Here is a 22,758-nt window from a genome sequence, read left to right on the forward strand (position 1 = left end):
TGGAATAAAAAAACAAAAGGTATCAGACTCAGTATCGGCGAGTACCAAAAAGTAAGTATCAGTACTCATACTTGCTCTGAAACAAAAAATGGTCTCTGGACATCCGTAATAATAATGCGTTTACATTAGGCTTGGGATTGATGCCTTTTTCACGCATCGATAATCAGAAGATTTTCACGATGATTATCGATATATATCAGGACTTTTTCAGATATAAATAGGGCTGCCCTTTGCACAATAGTCTTTGTGTTTTCAAATATATTTCTCATAACAACTTTGGTAAAGTGTGAGCGGCAGGGTATATTTAAGGGGGTTGTGCAACGGATGTGTCTGGCGGATGACATAGCGCAATGTAAAATTTGAAATAATTATTTTCTATGAAGGTACATAAATAGCGTGGGATAAAATAAATAAATAATAATAAATAAAAACAAAAACTGCAGAGCATATCCTATGTTGTGATACATGAGCCTTGCGAACAGCTTCAGAAAATGGGACATCACCCTCTTGTGGTCTCCCAAAGCTATTACGCCAACTGACAGTGAATTGCAAAGCATGCAAATTAGGCTTATAATTTAAATGTTGGCTAATTTTAATATATCGATGCCTTGAAAAAATATATTGATAAATTAGCATGGCTATCAATAACTGATATATTGATATTTTATGACATGACTAATTTACATGCTTTGCTACGATGCTTGCATTGCAAATCCATTAAAATAATAGTTATTGATGCATGTTCATTATAATTTAATATACCTTCTGCAGTACCACAGCAAAACCCCTGTTAAATTCACAAATAAACAAAGGTGATACAGACCCGCTCTAGAGATGATACCTGTATGTGGTGTTGGGCACATAGACGTCCCTTGCGGGGAACTCCAGGATCTCTTTTGTTGGACGCACACGACTGTCTGGATAAGGCTTAACTTGGAGCAGTTCAGGGGTCAGGCAATAGTGAGGGTTCTCAGGGGCTGGAGATATGTCGATCTTTAACTGGGCTAAGATCATATAGAAAATTATTTTTACATAAACCTCAACCAAAACAAAAAAAAAGATTTAATTAAATTCACTACAAATTCTGTACATAAATACTTACTACAATTGGGAAATACTACCAAATATGTCATAAGTTATCTACCTGTGATGGGCCTCAGTCTACGCAGCACAGAGGATGGACGCCGCATGTCAGCTAAGAACTTGTATAGGTCTTCATCGCTGAGCCGATCTCCCTCCTAATACAAAAATAAACAAGTACATTTTTCTTCAGATCAGATATTCAAAGGCTATGTGAAAACAATCAAAAGAAGAATATATGAATACGTTAAAAACAGGGGATTGTGTAAACTTTGGTGGTCTGCATTATGTAATGACCGGTAACTGGAGGACAGTGAACTTTGTGTTAATGAGAACAATAATTAAATCAATAGTGGTCTGCTTTTTGAGAATAACAGTGTGACCTGTTTGAAGAAGTTGGTGACTGTCAGGGTGGCAGGTCTGAAGCTGGTCAGACTGCACGACTCATCTCCACTAGTGGTCCTCTCCAGAGAGCGGCGGCCCACAATATTTGAATTCCTACGTTCTGACCACGAGCCTTTGCGCTCTACATGATGGTACATAGTCGGTAGTTACACACTTTAATACTATTAGATCAAATGCTGTGTTATGGCATAAAGATCTGCATGCACATTTTTAACATAAGGAAAACTTGTTCACAACCATCTGTGTCTAAACAACACCAAACATATGCGTCAAAATTACTCACCTGACAGCCCCATCTCAAGCTCTGTGTCTCTCTCCAGACTGCCTGCACTGTTGACTATATTCATGAGGTGTATGGCTGTCCAGGCAAAGGGCATTCGGTAGCGCCCCAGTCGCTGGCAGAACTGTTCTGATTGACTGCGCAACTTTTCAATCTTTTCTTTATTCTATGAGACCCAGGATATAAGTATCAGAAAATAAATGTCAGTCACTGCGTTGTTTATGAATATACAGAAAGAAATTTTGACAAAATGTTGAGAACCCCCCCACCCCCAAAACAAACTATTATTAATCTGAGTGTCAGGTGTAGTGATATACTGTTATTATGACTAGGCTGATTATTTGAACAATATATGGCAATTTGGCCAATAGCTCATTGCTGGGCAATTAAAGGAATATTTTGGTTTCAATACAAGTTAAGCTTAACTGAAAGCATTTGTGACATATTGTTGACTACTACAAAAAAAACTCTTTAAAAAGTGTGTACATTTTTTTAACAGTGAGACACTTACATGGAAGGGGGACAATTTTTGGTGGGTTAAAAAGGCAGAAATGTGAATCTCATCACTTATCATAACAGGGTTTACTGCATTGTCATGGAAACTAAGTTGTTAAATTGTATATAATAAAGTTAGTAAGCAATTGTTTGAATCTTGTGGCTATCATTTTAAAACAGTACGTATTTTAATGTTTATGGATTGGCCAAATTCACTTCCATTATAAGTGCCTCACTGGAACTTTTTGTTTTAGTTTTTTAAGAAAAGGAGGAAAACATTTTTGTGGTAATTAACAATGACACAAATGCTGTTGATTGATCTTAACTTGTATCCCGGAATATTCCTTTATCAGAAGTCATCATTTAGCCTTGTGTCAGTTTCAAAATCTACCAACAGCCATGCCAATAAAAAGTGTACATATTTTTTTTTCAAATATTTTGTGAATTTTCAGCAAATATTGTGTTAATAAGTGTTTCAGCAATTTAGTGTATTTCTTATGAACTGTAATTTTCCTACATACAAGTATATAGAATATTACATACAGATATATACAGTATATATACACACACCGATCAGCCACAATATTAAAAACACCTGTCTAATATAGTGTAGGTCCCCCTCGTGCCATCAAATCAGAGGCAACTCGCATCTCAGAATAGCATTCTGAAATGATATTCTTCTCACCACAATCGTACAGAGCGGTTATCTGAGTTACCATAGACTTGTCAGTTCAGACCAGTCTGGCCATTCTTTGTTGACCTATCTCATCAACAAGGTGTTTCCGTCCACAGAACTGCTGCTCACTGGAAGTTTTTTTGGTTTTTGGCACCTGTAACAGGTTTGTTCGGTCATGTGAAGCTGGGTGAACAATCCGGGTGAACACTCCAATGTCAAAACCATCGGGACCCACTAGGGCCTCAGCACACTTTCAGAGGGCCTCAAGATCTCTTACAATTATTTAAAATATGATAGATTATTCAAATTTTTATATAATTATTATAACATTCTAACATCAAAATTGTTGATAAAAGAGTAAATCGTTTTTCAGCTATAAGTACCGACTCAAATATTTCCTTTTCAGCACAAACACACAGCTTCAAGCTCGGCTCTCTCCCTCCCCTCCGGCAGTCTGGATTGCCCTTTAAATCCCTCTCCACTCTCACTGCAAACATAAAACAGCTGCTAGAGGTGATTTCACTCAGCCACATCCCACCACCACATAGCCCCATCGCCCCAACTCATGCTTATGGACCACCTCAAACTTAAATGGCTAGAAAGCAAGATACCAGCGGGTGATCCACGCATTGGTATCCTACATGCGATGGAGCCACTGGAGCGGGGCATGGTTCGAACAGAGGGTGAAAGTACATCCCATCAGATAGTACCAGAGGGTGAGGACCGCCCACTTGATGGCCAAACACTCCTTCTCGATTGTGCTGTACTTAGTATATCTTATCAAGAGCTTGTGACTAATATACAGCACAGGACGCTCATCCCCCTCCACCATCTGGGACATTACCACTCCCAACCCTATGTCAGGAGAGTGCAATAACAGCCAGCAGCAAAGCACAGCTTTCACTTACGTGAATGCCTGCTGACACAACTCCGACAACTGGACTGAATCTGGTGTCCCCTTTTTAGTAAGATCAGTCAGCAGGCTGGTGACGGTCAAATAATTAGGCACAAACCTCTGATAATCAGGAACAGTCTCACCTCCTTTTTGGTCTTAGGTCTCGTGCAGGCTGCAATCACGGCAGTCTTATCAATTTGGGGCCGCAGCTGTCCATGACCCAAGTGGAAGCCCAAATACTGTACTTCCACCCATTCAACTGCACACTTCTTAGGGTTGCCGTGAATCCCGGCAGTCTCAACGACTTCAGGACAGCTCTTAAATGCTACAGGTGCTGCTGCCGATCATTACTGTAAATATTGATGTCATCCAAATAGGCAGCGCCATAAGTGTCGTGCGGTCTGAAGATTCTGTCTAGAAGCCTGAAAATGACATTTTCACGGGACACGGGAGTTAAGGGGATCTGACTGCCAATATCCCTATATAAAATCCGGTGTCGAATAAAAGATAGCCATGCCTAACCGATCGAACAGTTCATCAATCTGAGGCATCGAGCACGCATCAACTTTAGACACCGTGTGGACTTTCCTATAATCCACACAGAACTGGACCGAGCCGTCACTCTTCGGAACCAACACCACCGGGCTGGCCCAGTCACTGTGCGACTCTTCTCTTACCCCCATATCCAGCATGGCCTTTAATTTTTATCGAACCACTTTTTTGGTGTTTGGGTAATCGGTGGGGACGACTGCATACCACTACACCTGGGGTCGTTTCGTTTTGGTGCTCTATGACAGTGGCTCTCAACCAGGGGGTCGGGACTCACTAGGGGGGCTTAGCACACTTCCAGTGGCCCAAAAGATATCTTACAATTATTTAAAATATTATAGATTATTATAATTTTTATATAATTATTATAATTCAACTTCCGGAAAATGCTAAAAATTTAATAACTCCCTTCAACAACTTGCTTTTTATGAAGACTATACAGTTCTAGACATTTCTGGAATAACACATTTTAAGGAAATATCTTATAATATAAATTTCTAATGGCCTACATGGGGATCCTTTGAATATTTTCTCCAACAATGGAGGGCATTGGAGTCAAAAAGGTTGAGAACCACTGCTCTTTGAGATTCGTACGACCGGAAAGAGTCGAGAACACGTCAGAGAATTCTCTTTGCAACCTGGCAACCTCCGTTACTAGTGATGGTGAGCGGTGGGCTCCGCAAGTGACCGGGGTGACTCAAGCTTCTTCCTCTCCAAAAACACCATTGTTAAAGTCACGGGGACAGCCTCTCTCCATGGTTTTAGGAGACTGAGGTGGTAAATCTGATGCATTCTGCTTCTATACATTTGTTTAGCCTCATAATCGATTTCTTCGACTCGCCGTGTGACCTCAAAGGGCCCTTGCCAATTGCCGAGTAATTTAGAGCTTGATGTGGGGAGTAATAGAAGAACTTTATCTCCCGGTGCAAATTCCCATAGCCGAGTACCTCTCTTATGCAGCCTTTTGGGGGTGATAAACACTGGTCCAAATAGATTTAAAACCCAATAATCCCCAGTGTTTGTGTGACATAAACATAGTACCTTGATCAGTGAGGATTTCTTTCGGAATACCCACTCGGGAGATTATTCTGAAGAGTGCCTCCGCAACATTACGTGCTGAGATATTACACAGAAGCACTGCTTACGGATATCGCGTTGCATAGTCCACCAGAACCAACACAAAGCAATGCCCGTGTGCCGTCTGCTCTAATGGACGAGGTCCATACCAATTAATTAGAAGGGGACCTCGATCAAAGGAAGGCGCCATAATGCACTCTTGGTGTTGCTGGTGGATTCACCATCTGGCATTCACGGCATGCCGCACACCATCTGCAAACATCCCCATGAATGCCCGGCCAATAGAAACGGCCATAAGACAGTTCAGTGTCTTTTCTTGCCCCAAGTGGCCCGACATCAGATTAAGATGTGCCATCTGGAATAGCATTTCCTGACGTTCTTCAGGAATAATAACTGGGATGTATCTTCCTTTGCTGTGTTACTTGGTACAACCGATTCTAGATAATTGAAAAATACAGATATGTGAGTGCAATGGCTGGAGGCGTTGACCATCAATCATTTTCACTTGATCAAAGGCATCTCTGAGGGTCTCGCATCTGCTCCAGAGAGAAATCTCTTGCAGGGAATCCTCTATGAGCTGGGGAAGTCGAGACATGCCCCTCCCATATTTCATCCTGATGTGGAGCTGACGTAGATGGCCCTGCCTCCCCAGCCAGTGAATCACAAACCACACACGACACACTTTGTTAATGGACCCATCCACACAAATATATCTCAATAAAGTGGTAAATGCCAGCCAATTTGAAACCAAGATTAGTTGATGGGTGAGGTGCGGACTAACCACAGCCTCAACAATGTGCCTGTGGGTGAGAGCGGAGAGGGCGAGGGGAAGCCAGAAGGATGAATGGCCCACGCGACCGGGGAACAGGTTTTAGTATAGGAATTCCCAGTTTCCGGGGAACAGGAACGGGATGATACGCCACTACATGGTCAGCCAACTGGATCGTCTCCTCCAGCGACACCAGATGGTGGCACTGGACTCACTCTGCTGTCCCCTTCGGCAGACGGAAGACTAACTGCTCCAGCAACATGATGCTGATGACGTCGTTGGTATCGCCCTCCTCTTCAGCCAGCAATCACCGCCGGCAGGAGTTGCGGAGCTGTTGTGAGAAAGCAAATGTGCTGCAGCTGACACATTGTAGGATGGCTTTCTTCAAATCAGAATAAACCAGTTGGTTGGCAACCGGGAGTTGTTGTGCCGCGAGTTGGGCTTCCCTCAACAGGAACAGTAGCAGATGAGTTTAATACGTAAATATAGAAAATGCACGGGCAGCTCCAGCGCGTCAGTGAATGGCGCTGCACTGTTTACACACATACTCGTGGCTATTTTTAGCCTTCACGCGGAGCGCAATATTTGAGTGCTACTCATGAACAACATCTCAAGAAGTGCATTAAGAATGGCACTGGAGGTGCTATTTTTTTTCTTCCAGAATTTGAATAAGAAGCTAATTAAACTAATGTGAACTTCCCTACAAACACACTTACGGGACTTCCTGGAGAGTTCAGAATGTCAAAATAAAAGCATGAGGGTCTAAAAGTTGAAGGTGCACGATTGAGATATATAACTATATATTACTTTTATAATATATTACAATAATTATCATCATTTGTTTACAAATTATAATAATATTTAAGTTGAACAGGTTCCAAAAAATAAGTGTGTGAATGAAAAGTGAGCTGATATCTTATAACTAAATTTAACAAAAAAAGAGATCTTAATCTTTTGAAGTCCAGTTGAAAAAAATGTATGACTTGTACTGGAATTACTGTTAATTCAACATTATCCAGTATGTTTCTGTTTTGGCATCAAAAGGTGGACCTACACAATGTTAGGCAGGTAGTTTTAATGTTGTGGCTGATCTGTGTATAAGCAAACCCTTTGGAATTAGCTTGTTTTCTGAATTAATTGGCCATAAAATGCAATCTTGTCTTCATCAAAGTCATAAGTATAGACAAACACAATGTGCTTAAGCTAACAACACACAACAATTATAAACTTTCATGTCTTTATTGAACACATCGCATTAAACATTCAAAGTGCTGTGGAAAAAATATGTGAACCCCTGGATTTAATAACTGGTCGACCCTCTTTTGGCAGCAATAACCTCAACCAAACATTTCTGGAAGCTACTGATTAGAGTACTGCACATGAATTTGATGAGTGAATCGCTAATATTTGATGTAACGGTTGGAAAAATATTTACATCGCCATTTGTGTTGCAGGTCGGGAATCAATAGGCAAAGTTGGGTCTATGGGTCAAATAGCAATGGCTTTTTTTAAATGTCAAATAATGTTCATCTTTCCCATCTTTTTTCTGTTAACTGTCACAACAACATTAGCCTAAGTGTCTGTTTTACTTAAATGCTCCAACTCAGAGTGCCCAATGTTAGTTTGATTGCTTGTGTGACATGAGCAAATAAACATTTGTCTAACTGTTGTAGTTGATTTAATTTAATGCAGGTATGGTTCAGATTGCAGTCTTTATGTCGGGTCAGGTACGGTCTTAGGATATCTGGTGTGAATGTCTCTCCTGAGGTCAACAGCGACTTGATTGGGTTAAGGTCTGGGCTCCTCCAAAAGGATTTTATTTTTTTATTTTAGCCATTCTGCAGTGGATTTCCTTTAATGTTTAGGGCAATTGTCCTGCAGAATCACCCAACATCTACTGAGCTTCAGCTGGTGCACAGCCACCCTGACATTGTGAGATATCTTGTTAAACTTGGGAATTCATTTTTCACCTCATGATGGCAAGCGGTCCAGGCCCCAAGGCAGCAAAGCAACCCCAAATCAAGATGCTCCCTCCAACGTACTTCAACATTGGGATGATATTTTCTGGTTGGTATGCAGTGCCCTTTTTACACCATATGTAGTGCTGTTTGATTTTCCCCAAAAATTCAACCTTAGTTTTGTCAGTCCACAAAATAATTTCCCAGTAGTGGTGTGGAGTGTAAAGGTGGTCCTTCGTGGTGTTCTGTCATGGACACCATGCCTGATTAAAGTTTTCTGAATAGTAGACTCATGAGCAGAATCACCAGTTACAATGATTCTTTCAATTACTTAGCAGAATCTTGGCTAGACGGCCACTTCTAGGGAGAGTAGCTGCAGTACTTAAACATCTCCATTTATAGAAAATGTATCTATCTCTGGACAGATGAATATCGAAGCTCTTCAAGATAACTTTGTAACACTTTCAAGCTTTATGCAAAGCAACAATTCTTGATCTTAGGTTTTCTGAGATCTCTTTTTTGCGAGGCATGGTCCACGTCAGCAAATGCAAAGGTTTGCCAACTCCTGACTCTAAATAGCTTTAGTTGACGTCATAAGCCTAGGGGTTCACATACTTTTTCCCAACCTACACTGTGAATGCTTGATGTATTCTATATGTACAAAAACAAAATAATAATTTGTGTGTTATTAGTTAAAGATTGTGTTTGATCATTATTGTAATATAGATAAATATCAAACAAAATGTTAAGATCCATTTATAGATAAACGCAGGTAATTCCAAAGGGTTCAAATACATTTTATATTTATGCATTATGTCATCATCTATCAACCTGCTATCTAAAATGGATAAAAACCCAGTTGGGTAGATCACTAGTCGAGTAGATGGCAGGTCTTACTTTGGCAGCATCAGACTCTTTGAAGACCATGTAAGGCTCTGCACACTCTCCAATATCTCCCTGCTGTAGCACCTTCTCAAGCTGCAAGCAAACACAGTCAAGATAACACTGATTAATGCACTGCTATAGCATGCTTTCGGTGAACACTACTCAAAATCAACAATCTAATCTACCAATAAATACAAATAAAAAATTGGAATAATCATCAAGCACTCAACTACCATAAAAAAGACACTGTCTTAGACAGGAGGTTGTTAGAAGAAAGATGTTAAATAAGGTAACCAGCCTTGATGACGAGGAAGACGTCTTGGGAAGGGTAGGTGATGGAGAATACGGCAGAGCGGGCCAGGGTAGAAATAGCAGCAGATGGGATGTGTGGCCGCAGCATGGCCTTCGTTTGCTCTGAGTTTAAGTCAAAGTAAAAGTTCTCTGATATCTGAGGATGAAGACAAGAGAATGAAAAGGTATGTAGGTAATTGTGCAGAGGCACAACTAGCAACTGAACAGGTGACTACTACCCTCTAGTGCTGAAACCAGCCAAGACTGTCATGAGACATTTCCAAAAGGGTAAAATGCTATAATATTTGCTTCCTTTGGTTTTGGATATCTGTGGGGAAACAGAATCTAAAAGAATTTCCATCCAATTTTAAAATTCCTGCTATTTAAAAAATAAAATAAAGTTATTTTCAGTCGCAACTACAGTGAAAAAAGCAATTTTTATTTAAGAAACCCTATACCACCTGTAATAGGGCCACATATAATCCGATTAGAAATAGTGCATGGAAGTATAATACATTGAAAACGTACAGCTCTACACACTCAAACCTCACATTAGCCTTTTAATGAAATTTGTACTGAAGCAGTTAATTACAATTTTGGGTTGATTTGGTACCATGCTAGATTTCTACAGAATGTTTTAACCTCCCAAAGCACACAAGCTCACCTTTTTCTTTTCTTTGACATCATATAAGGCCAAACTTGCAAATATTGGCTCAATTTCTATCTCAAACCTTAAAAAGGAGACAGAAGCAAGTCAGCAAAATTGCAGCCATTACTATTACATTTCAGTACACAAAAAAAGTTGTTCCCCACTTACTTCAAGGACAAACACTTGACAAGAAGCCTCTGTCCAAAATGCTCTTTAGGAACATCAGGCAAACAATGGCGCTCAATCGGCTCTTCCTACAGGTGGAAAAAATAATGCAAAAGATTACAGACATCTTGAATAGTCTGAACTTGACAGATCCATAGTACTCTTTGCTGACAATTAAGCATTAGATATTCAAAACATTTAATATACATAAACCAGTCAAAAAAGTCATCCTCTACCTCATCCAAAGCAGGATGCAGTGCAAAGAGTTCTCGATGACGATTGGATTTGCGAAGGTCCTCATTGTGCCGATCAATCTCTTCGTTGGGAACTCGATCCAAAAGGTGAGGCAGCAAAGCATCAGGCTGAGAGTTCTTTAGGTCAAATATACTGCAGGCCCAGCTGCCACGTGGAGTATCATCTATTGACATGGACCTCCGCTTCATATCATCCTGTAAAACACAATACAGTTCTCAGTTATATTCAGAGAGGAACTCTGAGGCATAGGGGTATTGTGCAATTATTCTACAAGGCTTAGCAAAAATCATATGATAACACAACTGCAGCACAATCAAGAGTTTTACCTGATCGTCCTGATAGTTGCTGTGATCTGGCAACTCATCAGACTCAAAAACCTGTTTTGGTAAACCTCTCTGCCTCTCCTTCTGCTTATCCAAAGTATTGGGGTTAAACGCAGTGCCCAATTTGTGGTACCTGTGCATCCAAAATATTTCAGTTATGGCCTGTATGCACTGTATTTAAAAGCCCCAGTCAAAATTAACATGCAAATGCACCAGGAGCGCTAGAGAAAGATACCAGGGTAATCCTAGGGTTTCTTCACTCAGCAATTTCATCCACAGAATTCCCCATAACCATTCACAAATTTGTACTTTTATCCTGCCCTTTTCAATTTCCTAGTTATAATAAAACCTGAAATGCATGAAGTAAAAGGTAAAAAGCAAACTAGGAACTTAAAGAGATTGTTCACCCAAAAATGAAAATGCTCATCAAAATAATTTACTCACCCTCATGCCATCCCAGATGTGTATTACTTTCTTTCTTCTGCTAAACACAAAGATTTTTAGAAGAATGTCTCAGATCTGTTGGTCCTTACAATACAAGTAAATGGTGACCACACCTTTGAAGCTCCAAACATCACATAAAGGCCACATAAAATCCACAAGACTCCAGTGGAATCCATATCTTCACAAGAATTATGGTAAGTGTGGGTGAGAAACAGATCAATATTTAAGTACTTTTTTACTTTCAAATTTTTTTACATTTTGAAAGTGGAACTTAAAAATGTATCTGTTTCTCACCCAAAGCGATTGAATTGCTTCAGAATACATATATTAAACCACTGGAGTCTTAATGGTTTACTTTTATGTGGCCTTTATGTGATTTTTGGAGCTTCAAATGTCTGTTCACCATTCACCTGAATTTTAAGGACCAACAGAGCTGAAATATTCTTTAAAAATCTTTGTGTCCTGCTGAAGAAAGAAAGTTATACACATCTAGGAAGTGAGTAAATGATGAGAGAATAGGGCTCGGCAATATGGTACAAAATATTATCATGATATTCTTTTTCATATTATTTCGATATCGATATTTATCACGATATTGAATCACATTTGCAAATTTTTTTGATTTTCAAAAAAAAGAAAACAAAATCCTAAAAAGTCTAAATAGCTTTTACAAAACTACATTGGGGGCCCCGACACAGCCAATGCAGTGGTGTCTGAGGGATCTTCTATAAAAAATATTACAATATTTTATAGAGTTAATCAATTGAGTGCAGTTGGATATGAATGTTATAAGATGATCAGTTCATTTTGAATCATAATGAAGGTATATATATATATATATATATATATATATATATATATATATATATATATATATATATATATATATATATATATTTTTTTTTTTTTTTTTTCATATTTCTTTACATACAGATATCCAAGTATGGGGCGTAGAAGCCCTTGTGACTGAGGAATGATACTGTATGGGGGTTCAGGGGTATCTCCAGAGAGAAACTTTTGAAAATATAAAAGTCTGAATGGACCATTTTTCTATTTTCATTAAAGTGAGAAAGACTAGGCTACAAACTAGTAATTGTTTTGTCTTTCATCCTTGTCAGAGATGATGAAATCTGAATAATTTCACAAAATTAGAACAGAAATCTATTTGTTTATTAGTAAAGGCTTGGAACATGCTGATTAATAAAACTAAATTTAGAAAGAAAAAACGTTATGGTCTAAAGGCGCTCTGGAAACACGCACCTCATGTTTATTCACTAAAGAGGAAGCTGGTGCAGACCGGGACAGGGCATCAGTGAAGCGTGTTTCAGTGGTAGAGAAAAATATTCAAGAATACACTGCAGAAAGATCAGATATGATGTAACCGGCACTGTTGTTTTGTCACGCTGCTCACTAGAGACGAGGAGAGGGCGTAACCGTCATCATGATGTCTTGCAGTCAAGATGGAATCAATCTGGGATCCGGATTGCGGTGACCTGCGTAGCGGGAGCAATAGCAACTTCATACAGTCTGAGGCTGCTTTTCCACTGAAGCAGAAGAAATCAGCACAAAGCCACTACCTACGCTAGGGAACCGCTTGCCCCACACAGCTGTCAATTTTACAATCCACCTCGCGAGCTTGACGCTCGGCTTCCATATGAAGGAATTGAAAGCGCTCGCTCACATTCGCTCACTACGCGCCAGTGGAAACATACGACAAGAAAGCCAAACTGCTAGTGTTTTTAGCAATATGCATGTCTAGTTGTAGAACACAGACTAAATATCGAAAATTATTATTATTATTATTATGGTCTATATCGTGGAGTTTTTTATCGCGATAAATATTGATATCGTTTCATCGCATAGATCTATGAGAGCATTTACATTTTTTTGGGTGAACTTTACCTTTAACCACATGTAAAAAATGAAAGCCAGAATGGATTCTGAATGAAAAGAGCAAACAGAGACAAGAGGAAATGTGGTAAAGCATTTAAAACTGTCATACTTGCGGTTAACGACAGCCCAGTCCTCAGTGTAAGATCGGATGCAGTCTCTGACATGTGAGTCACTGTCACTGTAAAATTATTTAAGAGGAACATGTTAAATATGCTTAATCAGTATGTCTGTGCACCTAAAAGTAATCATGAAAGAGAGAAAAATTGGTTACCTACTATTAGAAGAACAAACTCAAATAATAAAAAAACTCTATATGGTCTATAATCAAGAAATATCTACAAAATCATTTTTATCCAAAAAAAAAAAAACATTTTCTGAACTTTGCTAAATGAAGTGGAAAGCAAATGGCTTAACAACAGTTCAATTTACTTTGACTTCAAATCTTGTTTAGCGAACACTGTCAATTTGCATCTAAGTTGCAAATTTAATAAATGTGAAAAACTATATTGCAAAAACAATGTGTGAATAAAGCTACGTTTCCATCCCATGTACCGGTATTCAAAAGAACAAAATCTTTATTTCCGGGGAAATTGTTGCCACTGTGACTCTTTTATTAATGAAATACTCATGGTTTAGAGCATGCAGACAAAACACTCAAGAAATTTGTCTCATGTCTGGGAGCAAAAGAAGCACACAGTTCTGGGAGCACTATGTGTGTGCATTCCTCCTTCCTTATACACTCACCTAAAGGATTATTAGGAACACCTGTTCAATTTCTCATTAATGCAATTATCTAATTAACCAATCACATGGCAGTTGCTTCAATGCATTTAGGGGTGTGGTCCTGGTCAAGACAATCTCCTGAACTCCAAACTGAATGTCAGAATGGGAAAGAAAGGTGATTTAAGCAATTTTGAGCGTGGCATGGTTGTTGGTGCCAGACGGGCCGGTCTGAGTATTTCACAATCTGCTCAGTTACTGGGATTTTCACGCACAACATTTTCTAGGGTTTACAAAGAATGGTGTGAAAAGGGAAAAACATCCAGTATGCGGCAGTCCTGTGGGCGAAAATGCCTTGTTGATGCTAGAGGTCAGAGGAGAATGGGCCGACTGATTCAAGCTGACAGAAGAGCAACTTTGCCTGAAATAACCACTCGTTACAACCGAGGTATGCAGCAAAGCATTTGTGAAGCCACAACATGCACAACCGGATGGGCTACAACAGCAGAAGACCCCACCGGGTACCACTCATCTCCACTACAAATAGGAAAAAGAGGCTACAATTTGCAAGAGCTCACCAAAATTGGACAGTTGAAGACTGGAAAAATGTTGCCTGGTCTGATGAGTCTCGATTTCTGTTGAGATATTCAGATGGTAGAGTCAGAATTTGGCGTAAACAGAATGAGAACATGGATCCATCATGCCTTGTTACCACTGTGCAGGCTGGTGGTGGTGGTGTAATGGTGTGGGGGATGTTTTCTTGCCACACTTTAGGCCCCTTAGTGCCAATTGGGCATCGTTTAAATGCCACGGCCTACCTGAGCATTGTTTCTGACCATGTCCATCCCTTTATGGCCACCATGTACCCATCCTCTGATGGCTACTTCCAGCAGGATAATGCACCATGTCACAAAGCTTGAATCATTTCAAATTGGTTTCTTGAACATGACAATGAGTTCACTGTACTAAAATGGCCCCCACAGTCACCAGATCTCAACCCAATAGAGCATCTTTGGGATGTGGTGGAACGGGAGCTTCGTGCCCTGGATGTGCATCCCACAAATCTCCATCAACTGCAAGATGCTATCCTATCAATATGGGCCAACATTTCTAAAGAATGCTTTCAGCACCTTGTTGAATCAATGCCACGTAGAATTAAGGCAGTTCTGAAAGCGAAAAGGGGTCAAACACAGTATTAGTATGGTGTTGCTAATAAACCTTTAGGTGAGTGTATCTTTGTCGTGTGGATATATACTATATTTTTCAAAAGTGTCAATAAACCTGCTCTTCAGCATAGTTCAAGTTTGTATATGGCCAACTCTTAACTCTTTTTCAGCACATCGTTCAGGATAACCAGAGCAATATTTTATATGCGATAATAGAGCTGTTCAGCTTGTAGTCCAAAAACCGAGAAGAGAATTCACAATGGGTTACCTCTGGATTTTCCTATGGGTGTTTAAACTTATGAGTAAAATAAGGTCTGTGGTAAACATTACTTGACGAACCATGGACGTTTTGTTCTACAACATAAATAACACAGAGGCAGACCTCAAACGTGAGTTTTGAAGCTGCCGTTCGTCTTAAAAAAGAAGTATATTATTCAATACTGCTTAAAAATTCATGTTTGAGGTACGAATGTGAGTAATTTATGTTATAGAACAAAACATCCACGTATCGTCAAGTAATGGTTACTACAGACCTTATTTTTCACATAAGTTCAAAAACCCCATTATAAAAACCCATACAAATATCCAGAGGAAACCCATGGCGAATTAGACTTCCGGGTTCACCTACAAATTGAAGACACAGCTGAACAGCTCTACTGGTCTGCAGTTTAGTCCAGTTATGAATTAATTATTCAGTCATATTATTTTTTTATGCGCATCTTGTATTTCTAATGAATTCAATAGGACTTTATTCAGTAAATGTATTTCCATCATAGTTTATCCACAAAGCAACCAGCATTGTGGACGACATACCCTCCTGCCATCTGGCAAGAGGTACAGAAGCATTCGGGCCCTCACGGCCAGACTGTGTAACAGCTTCTTCCACCAAGCCATCAGACTCCTCAATACTCAGAGACTAGATTGACACACACACACACACACACACACACACACGTGTCCCGAGTTGCACTTTAATTACTGTCACTTTATAACTGTCTGCTACCTCAATAACTGCTATGTGCATAGAACACTCATAGTATGTTATGTTTACATTTTTAGAAACTGTCATCTTTTTGCACTACTGTGTACTGGTCGGCGCTGCACTGTCTCTCACTGTGCCTATTGTCCTGTTCGTTGTCAGAAATTTCTTGTACAGTCCCGTACTTTTTGCACATGTTTGCACATGCTATTTATATAGGTATATATATATATATATATATATATATATATATATATATATATATATATATACCTAGGTATTTTATTTAGCTGTGTAGTCTCATGTGGTTCTGTTTTTGTCCTATGTTGTTTATATGTCGCACCATGGTCCTGGAGGAACGTTGTATATGGTTGAAACGACAATAAAAACCACTTGACTTGACTTATGCAAATTTCTTCTTATCGAATAAAAACTGTATCCACCTCAAGCGAGCGTCTACGTATTTGTGTTTAATTCCAGCAGTTTTTAAGCGATATCCCAAAATGTGTATAATACGTGGATGAAAACCCAGAAAAACACTCTACAGAAAGATACAAGTAGATAGAGTGAGTGTAGTAATCTAAATACATTTTCCTTGAGAAGAAAATATTAATTCCATGAAGCGGAGGATAAATGCACCAACTGATGTGCATATGTTATGATTTGCTCTAAAAACAGAAAGGGCAGTGTGTGAAAAACACACAAGCAATGAAAACACATTAAATAATAGCTCTTGTATTAGGTATATTTTTGATTCAAGGCGAATGCTTCAAGTCTATGAAACCAATCTACACTAAACACACACTCACCCCTCCTCAGGTACAGCCTGGCCAAGGGTCCGGCAATCTCTTGGAGTGTATATCACTTCAATGTCATCTGGAGGAAACTCAATCAGATCTCTCAGAGGTCCTGACTCATTAATGGATGGATGTGTGATCAAATACTCTTCAAAATCCACTGGTTCTACAGCCTCTGTCAGGGGAATCTGTAGGGAGATATCAAAAAAGATCAGTGAGATAGGTTGTATTATCCTGAGGTTATAGTGGCATATGGTGACTTTTTTTATTGCACATTGTTTGTAACTAACATCTCAAGTGACAATTACTCAGATCTAATAGAGAACATTTTAATTCTCTTTAAAATTTAGTACTTACAGTGTTGCTAGTTGCATTGCCACCCACACTAAGGTTTTTGAGAAGCTGTGGGGAGCCTCCATATTGACCATGAATCTGCTTCCTAACCTCAGCTGCTACAGTCCTGAAGAATAAAGAGAGAGAGAGAGAGAGAGAAATTCAAGCATGAGTGCATGGATGTGTGTGAGTTTCTATGTGTCTGAGATCATGGATATTGTAATGCAGGGGTTTTAAACTTTATGATGTCAAGTACACACAAATATGATAATTACTTTGTGAGGCACCCTCTGTGTGAAAAAAATTGTTAGGATGACATAACAACTGGCTTTTATAGTGCCATTGTACTAAAGCAAAATAATTGTTTACCTTTTTGATTTGGCAGTCTTGATTTTATTATAGAAATGCAAATTTACTTTATTTTAATTTAATTATTTAAAATGAAGAAAAACAATTTCAATTAAAACCAAATGTATTAATATAGCACTTTTCATCATAAATATTGTTTGAAAGTAGCTTTAAAGAGAATAGTGAAGTACAACATTTATTTCTTACAAATAATATTTTTTTTTTTATAAAATTATATTCAGATTTGTTTTTATTTCTGATGGTTTAAAACTATGGCTGTCAATAGAATAAAAAAATACTTCTAATTAATCCAATGTTTTCAGAATGCAATGTTTATCATTTCAAATAATGCCAACATTTTATTTTTAAAATGTTTTCTCTCTAAATTTGTTCGCAGACCTCATGGCTCCCCCTTGAGGCCCACTGGGGGTTTCCGGACCCCAGTTTGAAAACCCCTGCTGTAATGCATATAGGTAGGCCAGACAAGGATCCCATGACCTGACAGTCATCTCGCATTAAAAAAAAGCACAAAAAAACGGCTGTGTTTTTAGTGCTTAGTAGTTGTCAAATAACATGTCAATGAGATTCATGGTTCAACATCAAGATTTTATTTACAATCTTACAAAATGTATATTTATGTATACGAGAGATGTTGTGATTTGTTTTCTGCAGTTTATTTCAATGGAGGGTCAAGTCAAGTGCATTGTGGAGTACAGTTTCCCACAAAGTGTACTATGCTGTATCATATATTGGCAAATGTAGCAAGTCATCCAGATATTCCATGCATACAGAAAATCTGTATACCATCAACAGTATACTACATACTTCTTCAATTGTACATGCAGTATGGCACTATAATATTTCAGATACAAAATCTTGTAATTTTTTTTCTTAAATGTCTTTTACCTTTCTTATATAATTTATTCTTATATATGTCACATTACATAAAACATCTGCTAGATAAACAGCTAAATCCTCAAATTTAAAAATATGTTCGCAGTTTAATCATACTAGGCCATAGACCTGTGCACTAAATAGAAGCTGACTGAAAGAAAAATGTATTACTAATGTATAGTAAAATTAATTTCAATGTAATAACAACAATAATGTTAATAACAATAAATCAATAATAATTATATTTAAGCAATAGCATTCTCATAAGTGCTGTTGTACTGACAAGTTTTCATCAATGTTTTCATGTATCTTAATATGTATATTGTTTATCTATTGCACAGCACTTAAAGCATTATGCTTTGAGGATCTGTATAGAAGCAATTTGTTTGATAAAATTATAAAGCAATATAATGTTGAAAATTAACTGTTCAATTTTCATGTGATTAAAGTTTTATTTGAAACCCTTTAAAATGTAATTAAACTTTAACCATGGATTTAAAAAAAAAAAAAAAACAGAAAACACAGAATTCTGGAGAAAAAAATTTAATGGAATTTGCTGAAAAATAAAACAGATTTAATTTTTTGTTTCAATTTCATATATTTATTTTTTTTACCCAGGAATAGTCAAATAACACACACAAACACAGACAAATAAGAGTAATCTGTTGTGTGACTAGGCAAGCTCGTTAAAATACTCTAAGACCCTGCTGTGACTTCCAATGGGTTAATGACGAAGAGTCAATACTATAGGGGAAAAACATACGATTGTAACTTACACTGTAAAAAAAAAAGCTGTGGTTGCCAGAATAATTATGTAAAAAATACAGTTAAAATGTAAACCACTTTACAGAACAACCTGTACATTTTACAGTTTAAAATGGTTGTAATTTACACGCTGGCTCTGTAAAAAAAAAATATATATATTATTTTGTTAAATTTACAGTCAAAAAAAATCATAAACATGACTTCTGAAACTGTAAAAAGCTGTTGTTTACTTTACAAGGTATTTGTTAATTACATAGTAATTACAGAAGGGCACAAGATGACATGCAGTTCATCAGTAGTGGCTCTTCCAGGAGCAATGACCATTAAATATATAGAGACTGTGCACAGTATCACTCACACAAACACTAAACACCATCATGCTAAGACATGTGATATTTAAATAATGCAGTAAACATTAACTAAATTACAAATATAACACAGAACACCCCAGTGTATGTAATTGATATAAAAAATATGATGTAACATAACTATTTCCATAAAATATAATGAAAAGTAATGGATCACGTAGGGAATTGTGGGAATGCCCCATTACTGTTTTTTTACTGTAATTTTAACAATGATTTACTGTAAAAAAAAAAAGTACATCTACTCTCTAGTTCTTTTTACCATTAATTATACAGGAAAATCTTACTTTTTACATTTAAATAATTACATTTTTACATCATTTTATTATAAAAACTACTGTATTGACTTTTAAAATATATTAAAACATTTTACTGTATATATTACAGTTAATATTTGTTAATCAATTAACAGATTATTTCTGTAGCATTTTTACAGTATTTTACTGTTAAAATTACTGACATTTTTTACAGTGTATGTTTTATTTTCATCTCAGACATACAAGCAGAAATTAAACTTTCGAGCTTTGATTCAAACCAGGTCAGCAGTTTGGTAGGGGATAAAACATCATGGGGAATCATGAAGGTTCCATGTAAAAAAACAAATAAAAAAAACAACAACAACAAAAAAAAGATTTATTCCGAAACTCAAATCAGAATACTCCTCTAATCATTAGAGGATGATGTGCACTGAAACAATAACCCATCCATAGTGCCCTTGTTGATTCTAGAGGGACCTTTATTAAGGCTGGACATTCCTGAAGAGCTAGCAGATGATTAGACTACAGATGTGTTGTTTACCAAGGCATTGGTTAGCTATTGTCATGGCTTTCAGTGCATACTTCACATCTTCTCTGAAAATGTCTTTCAGTGATTGTTCATCTCACAGAGCTGTGAGAAACTATTTCTGTGACTTACAAGAGGAACTTTAAGATATCATGAGATTCAATGAAAACAATTTGTTGCATAGTCAGTAGAGCTTTCAGTTTTGCTTTGACTGTGAAAACAGAAATTACCTTAAATTACAACCATTTATAATGGACTTTTCTGTGGCTTTCTGTTTCCTGTACTGTGGTTATTATCTCTCCTGTCTTTTACCTCTAGGATTGAAACAAAACAGTGTGCTACTTCTTCAGCATATTATTTCTCAATCAGCGAATGTTATTTTGGTTATGTAAGACATAGCGATTAGAATCAGAGCAGCAGGTGCCACCAATCTCTCTTTAACTGATGTAATCATCCTATTACATGCACATCATTGACAAGACAAGGCAAAGGCATTCAAGCATCTGGGAAATGCCAAGAAGTGCATAGCGACCACAGGGGAGACTAAAAGGTCATTTCTTTTTTTAAATACACATGAAGTCTAATCTGTGACTTCACATCCTAAAAGAAATCTCCATTTAAAAGAGATGCTTTGTAATCCAATGATGATCATTAATTATATTCTAAAGTCTATTATGATAACACATGGCTCTATTCCCCATAGTATGAGCCACTAGCCAAAACTGGAGTAGATCAAATGTGATGACAAAGCAACTAAACATCTATCACATAACATGAAAGAGTGCCAACAATGTTTAAAGTAGCTTCTTGTGTTTTAATCATGCATTATAATTCACATTGTTCTGGATCTCAGTCTGAAATGGTTGGGGGGTATAATAGCTGCAAAACTACTACATCAATGCAACCATATGCATGCATGCAAAAAAAGTATCTCGACACTTGTCACTTTGTGGTGTTAGAAGTAATACAGTTCTCCATAATTAGCATTGGTGATCATTGTTTACATTTACACAAGACATTCTTAATGCATGCATATTTTTAAGCCTCGATCACTTTGTTCCACGCCAGAGATTGCCAATCATTATGCTTGTATCCAAACCCCAAATCCAGAATGCACTGTGCATTTACGATTCTAAGCACGCTGTGTTCACTGACTGCATAACAACATCTCATGATCAAGCCGATGTGTCAGAATGTCAAGCAATCGTCTTGCAAACCCCAAACACTGCATTTCATTGACTGCCCTAATCCAGGCCGTCTGCATCATTAAATCTCTACATGGACTAAACAAAAGGCGCATCTATGAATTATAAACACAACGACAAAGACTAATACTAATGCATTGAGGCACAAAGGCATCATACTGCTGTCTTGCAGCTTAGGGTGGGTCACTCGGGCATCTCGATGGATTTGTCTCAAAATACAATGAGCTACCTACCAACTTCGGCAGCATTTCGAAAGTGCATTTGACGCTCAAGTATGCGGTCTAGGTTGGCAGCTCACTTGGCTTTGAGACAGAGCCTACAACTCATCGTCTGCTCCAGCTAACTCAAAGCCTAGGCCTTATTTGGGAACGCTTACCAACTGCATCAGGCAGCAGACAGTGAATGACTGCACGGCTCAGGGCGAACAAGTGTAAAAAAAAAAATATATATATATATATATATATATATATAGCAATTAAGTTTTGGGTTTAAAATGTGTTAGATATCCTTACCTGCTGATTTTCTGGGCAAAGGCGCGGCGCTCAGCCATGACTGTAGCCGCTGGGTGCTCGAAAAACTCCAGTGTTCCAGCCGCTCGTATTCCAATAAGTCCCGCCCCCTGCGGCAGGAGAAGAGAGTAGGAGATTCATAAGACGTCTGTGATTGGACGGTTGAGAAGTCGTTCACAAAGCCGTATTAGCCATAGAGACAGAGCGTATTTAGGCCACGCCCACACCGGGGGAAAACAATCCAACCGTCTCCATTGACTTTGCATTGCGAGAGGCTGCCTCCTTGTCATTTATTACCTATAACAAAAAACAAAACAATGTCTAAAAGCTGCTATGTGACAAGGTGTACAGCAAACAATATTTATCTTATGGGAGTCAGACAGTACTTTACAGTCTTTTGGAGTTGGGGTTGTGGGTTGGAGTTTTCCCAATGTGATTCATTTCCTGTGTGGACAATAGAGGGCTCTTTTTCAGGAAACTATTGGTTTTGCCTAAAGTGTGAAATGCATCCGTTTCCACTTCCATAAGTCATGTGTAATAAGTCACGGGCATATTTATGTACATAAAATCGCATCATGTTTATGAAATTGTGAGTGGCACGCTTCTGCTTATGAATAATATTGTGACTATAAAGAGCTAAATATTGCTTTTATATGAACTGAAGAAATAAATAATGCAACGCTTCAACAATACACATTTTCGTTTTATTTATTAATTTCAAATGTTAAGAAATGTAATAAATTGATAAAAATAGCAATCTTTCAAAAAGACAAAATACAACAGTGTCCATCAAGAAATAAAGGCA

The 22,758-nt window shown here is 37.9% G+C and overlaps 1 protein-coding gene across 19 annotated transcripts in view; it reads right to left on the reverse strand.

Annotated features, from left to right (window-relative positions):
* Positions 1-22,044, reverse strand: part of LOC127646400 (dedicator of cytokinesis protein 7) — an 80,233-nt gene extending 58,189 nt beyond the window's left edge. For all 19 annotated transcript variants that reach the window (XM_052130008.1, XM_052130006.1, XM_052129999.1 and 16 more), the window contains exons 1-14: positions 21,957-22,044; positions 17,109-17,211; positions 16,764-16,939; positions 13,199-13,267; positions 10,756-10,885; positions 10,411-10,623; positions 10,178-10,263; positions 10,025-10,091; positions 9,368-9,517; positions 9,082-9,162; positions 1,769-1,931; positions 1,464-1,606; positions 1,145-1,238; positions 842-1,004 (exon numbers count right to left, since the gene is read on the reverse strand). In XM_052130008.1, coding sequence (XP_051985968.1) covers positions 842-1,004; positions 1,145-1,238; positions 1,464-1,606; positions 1,769-1,931; positions 9,082-9,162; positions 9,368-9,517; positions 10,025-10,091; positions 10,178-10,263; positions 10,411-10,623; positions 10,756-10,885; positions 13,199-13,267; positions 16,764-16,939; positions 17,109-17,211; positions 21,957-21,994 — 1,676 coding nt within the window. In that variant the 5' untranslated portion in view covers positions 21,995-22,044. The remainder of the gene's footprint in view (positions 1-841; positions 1,005-1,144; positions 1,239-1,463; positions 1,607-1,768; positions 1,932-9,081; positions 9,163-9,367; positions 9,518-10,024; positions 10,092-10,177; positions 10,264-10,410; positions 10,624-10,755; positions 10,886-13,198; positions 13,268-16,763; positions 16,940-17,108; positions 17,212-21,956) is intronic.
* Between the last annotated feature and the right edge of the window lie 714 nt (positions 22,045-22,758).

The sequence above is a fragment of the Xyrauchen texanus genome, chromosome 7 (assembly GCF_025860055.1).
Source record: "Xyrauchen texanus isolate HMW12.3.18 chromosome 7, RBS_HiC_50CHRs, whole genome shotgun sequence".
Taxonomy (NCBI): Eukaryota; Metazoa; Chordata; class Actinopteri; order Cypriniformes; family Catostomidae; genus Xyrauchen; species Xyrauchen texanus.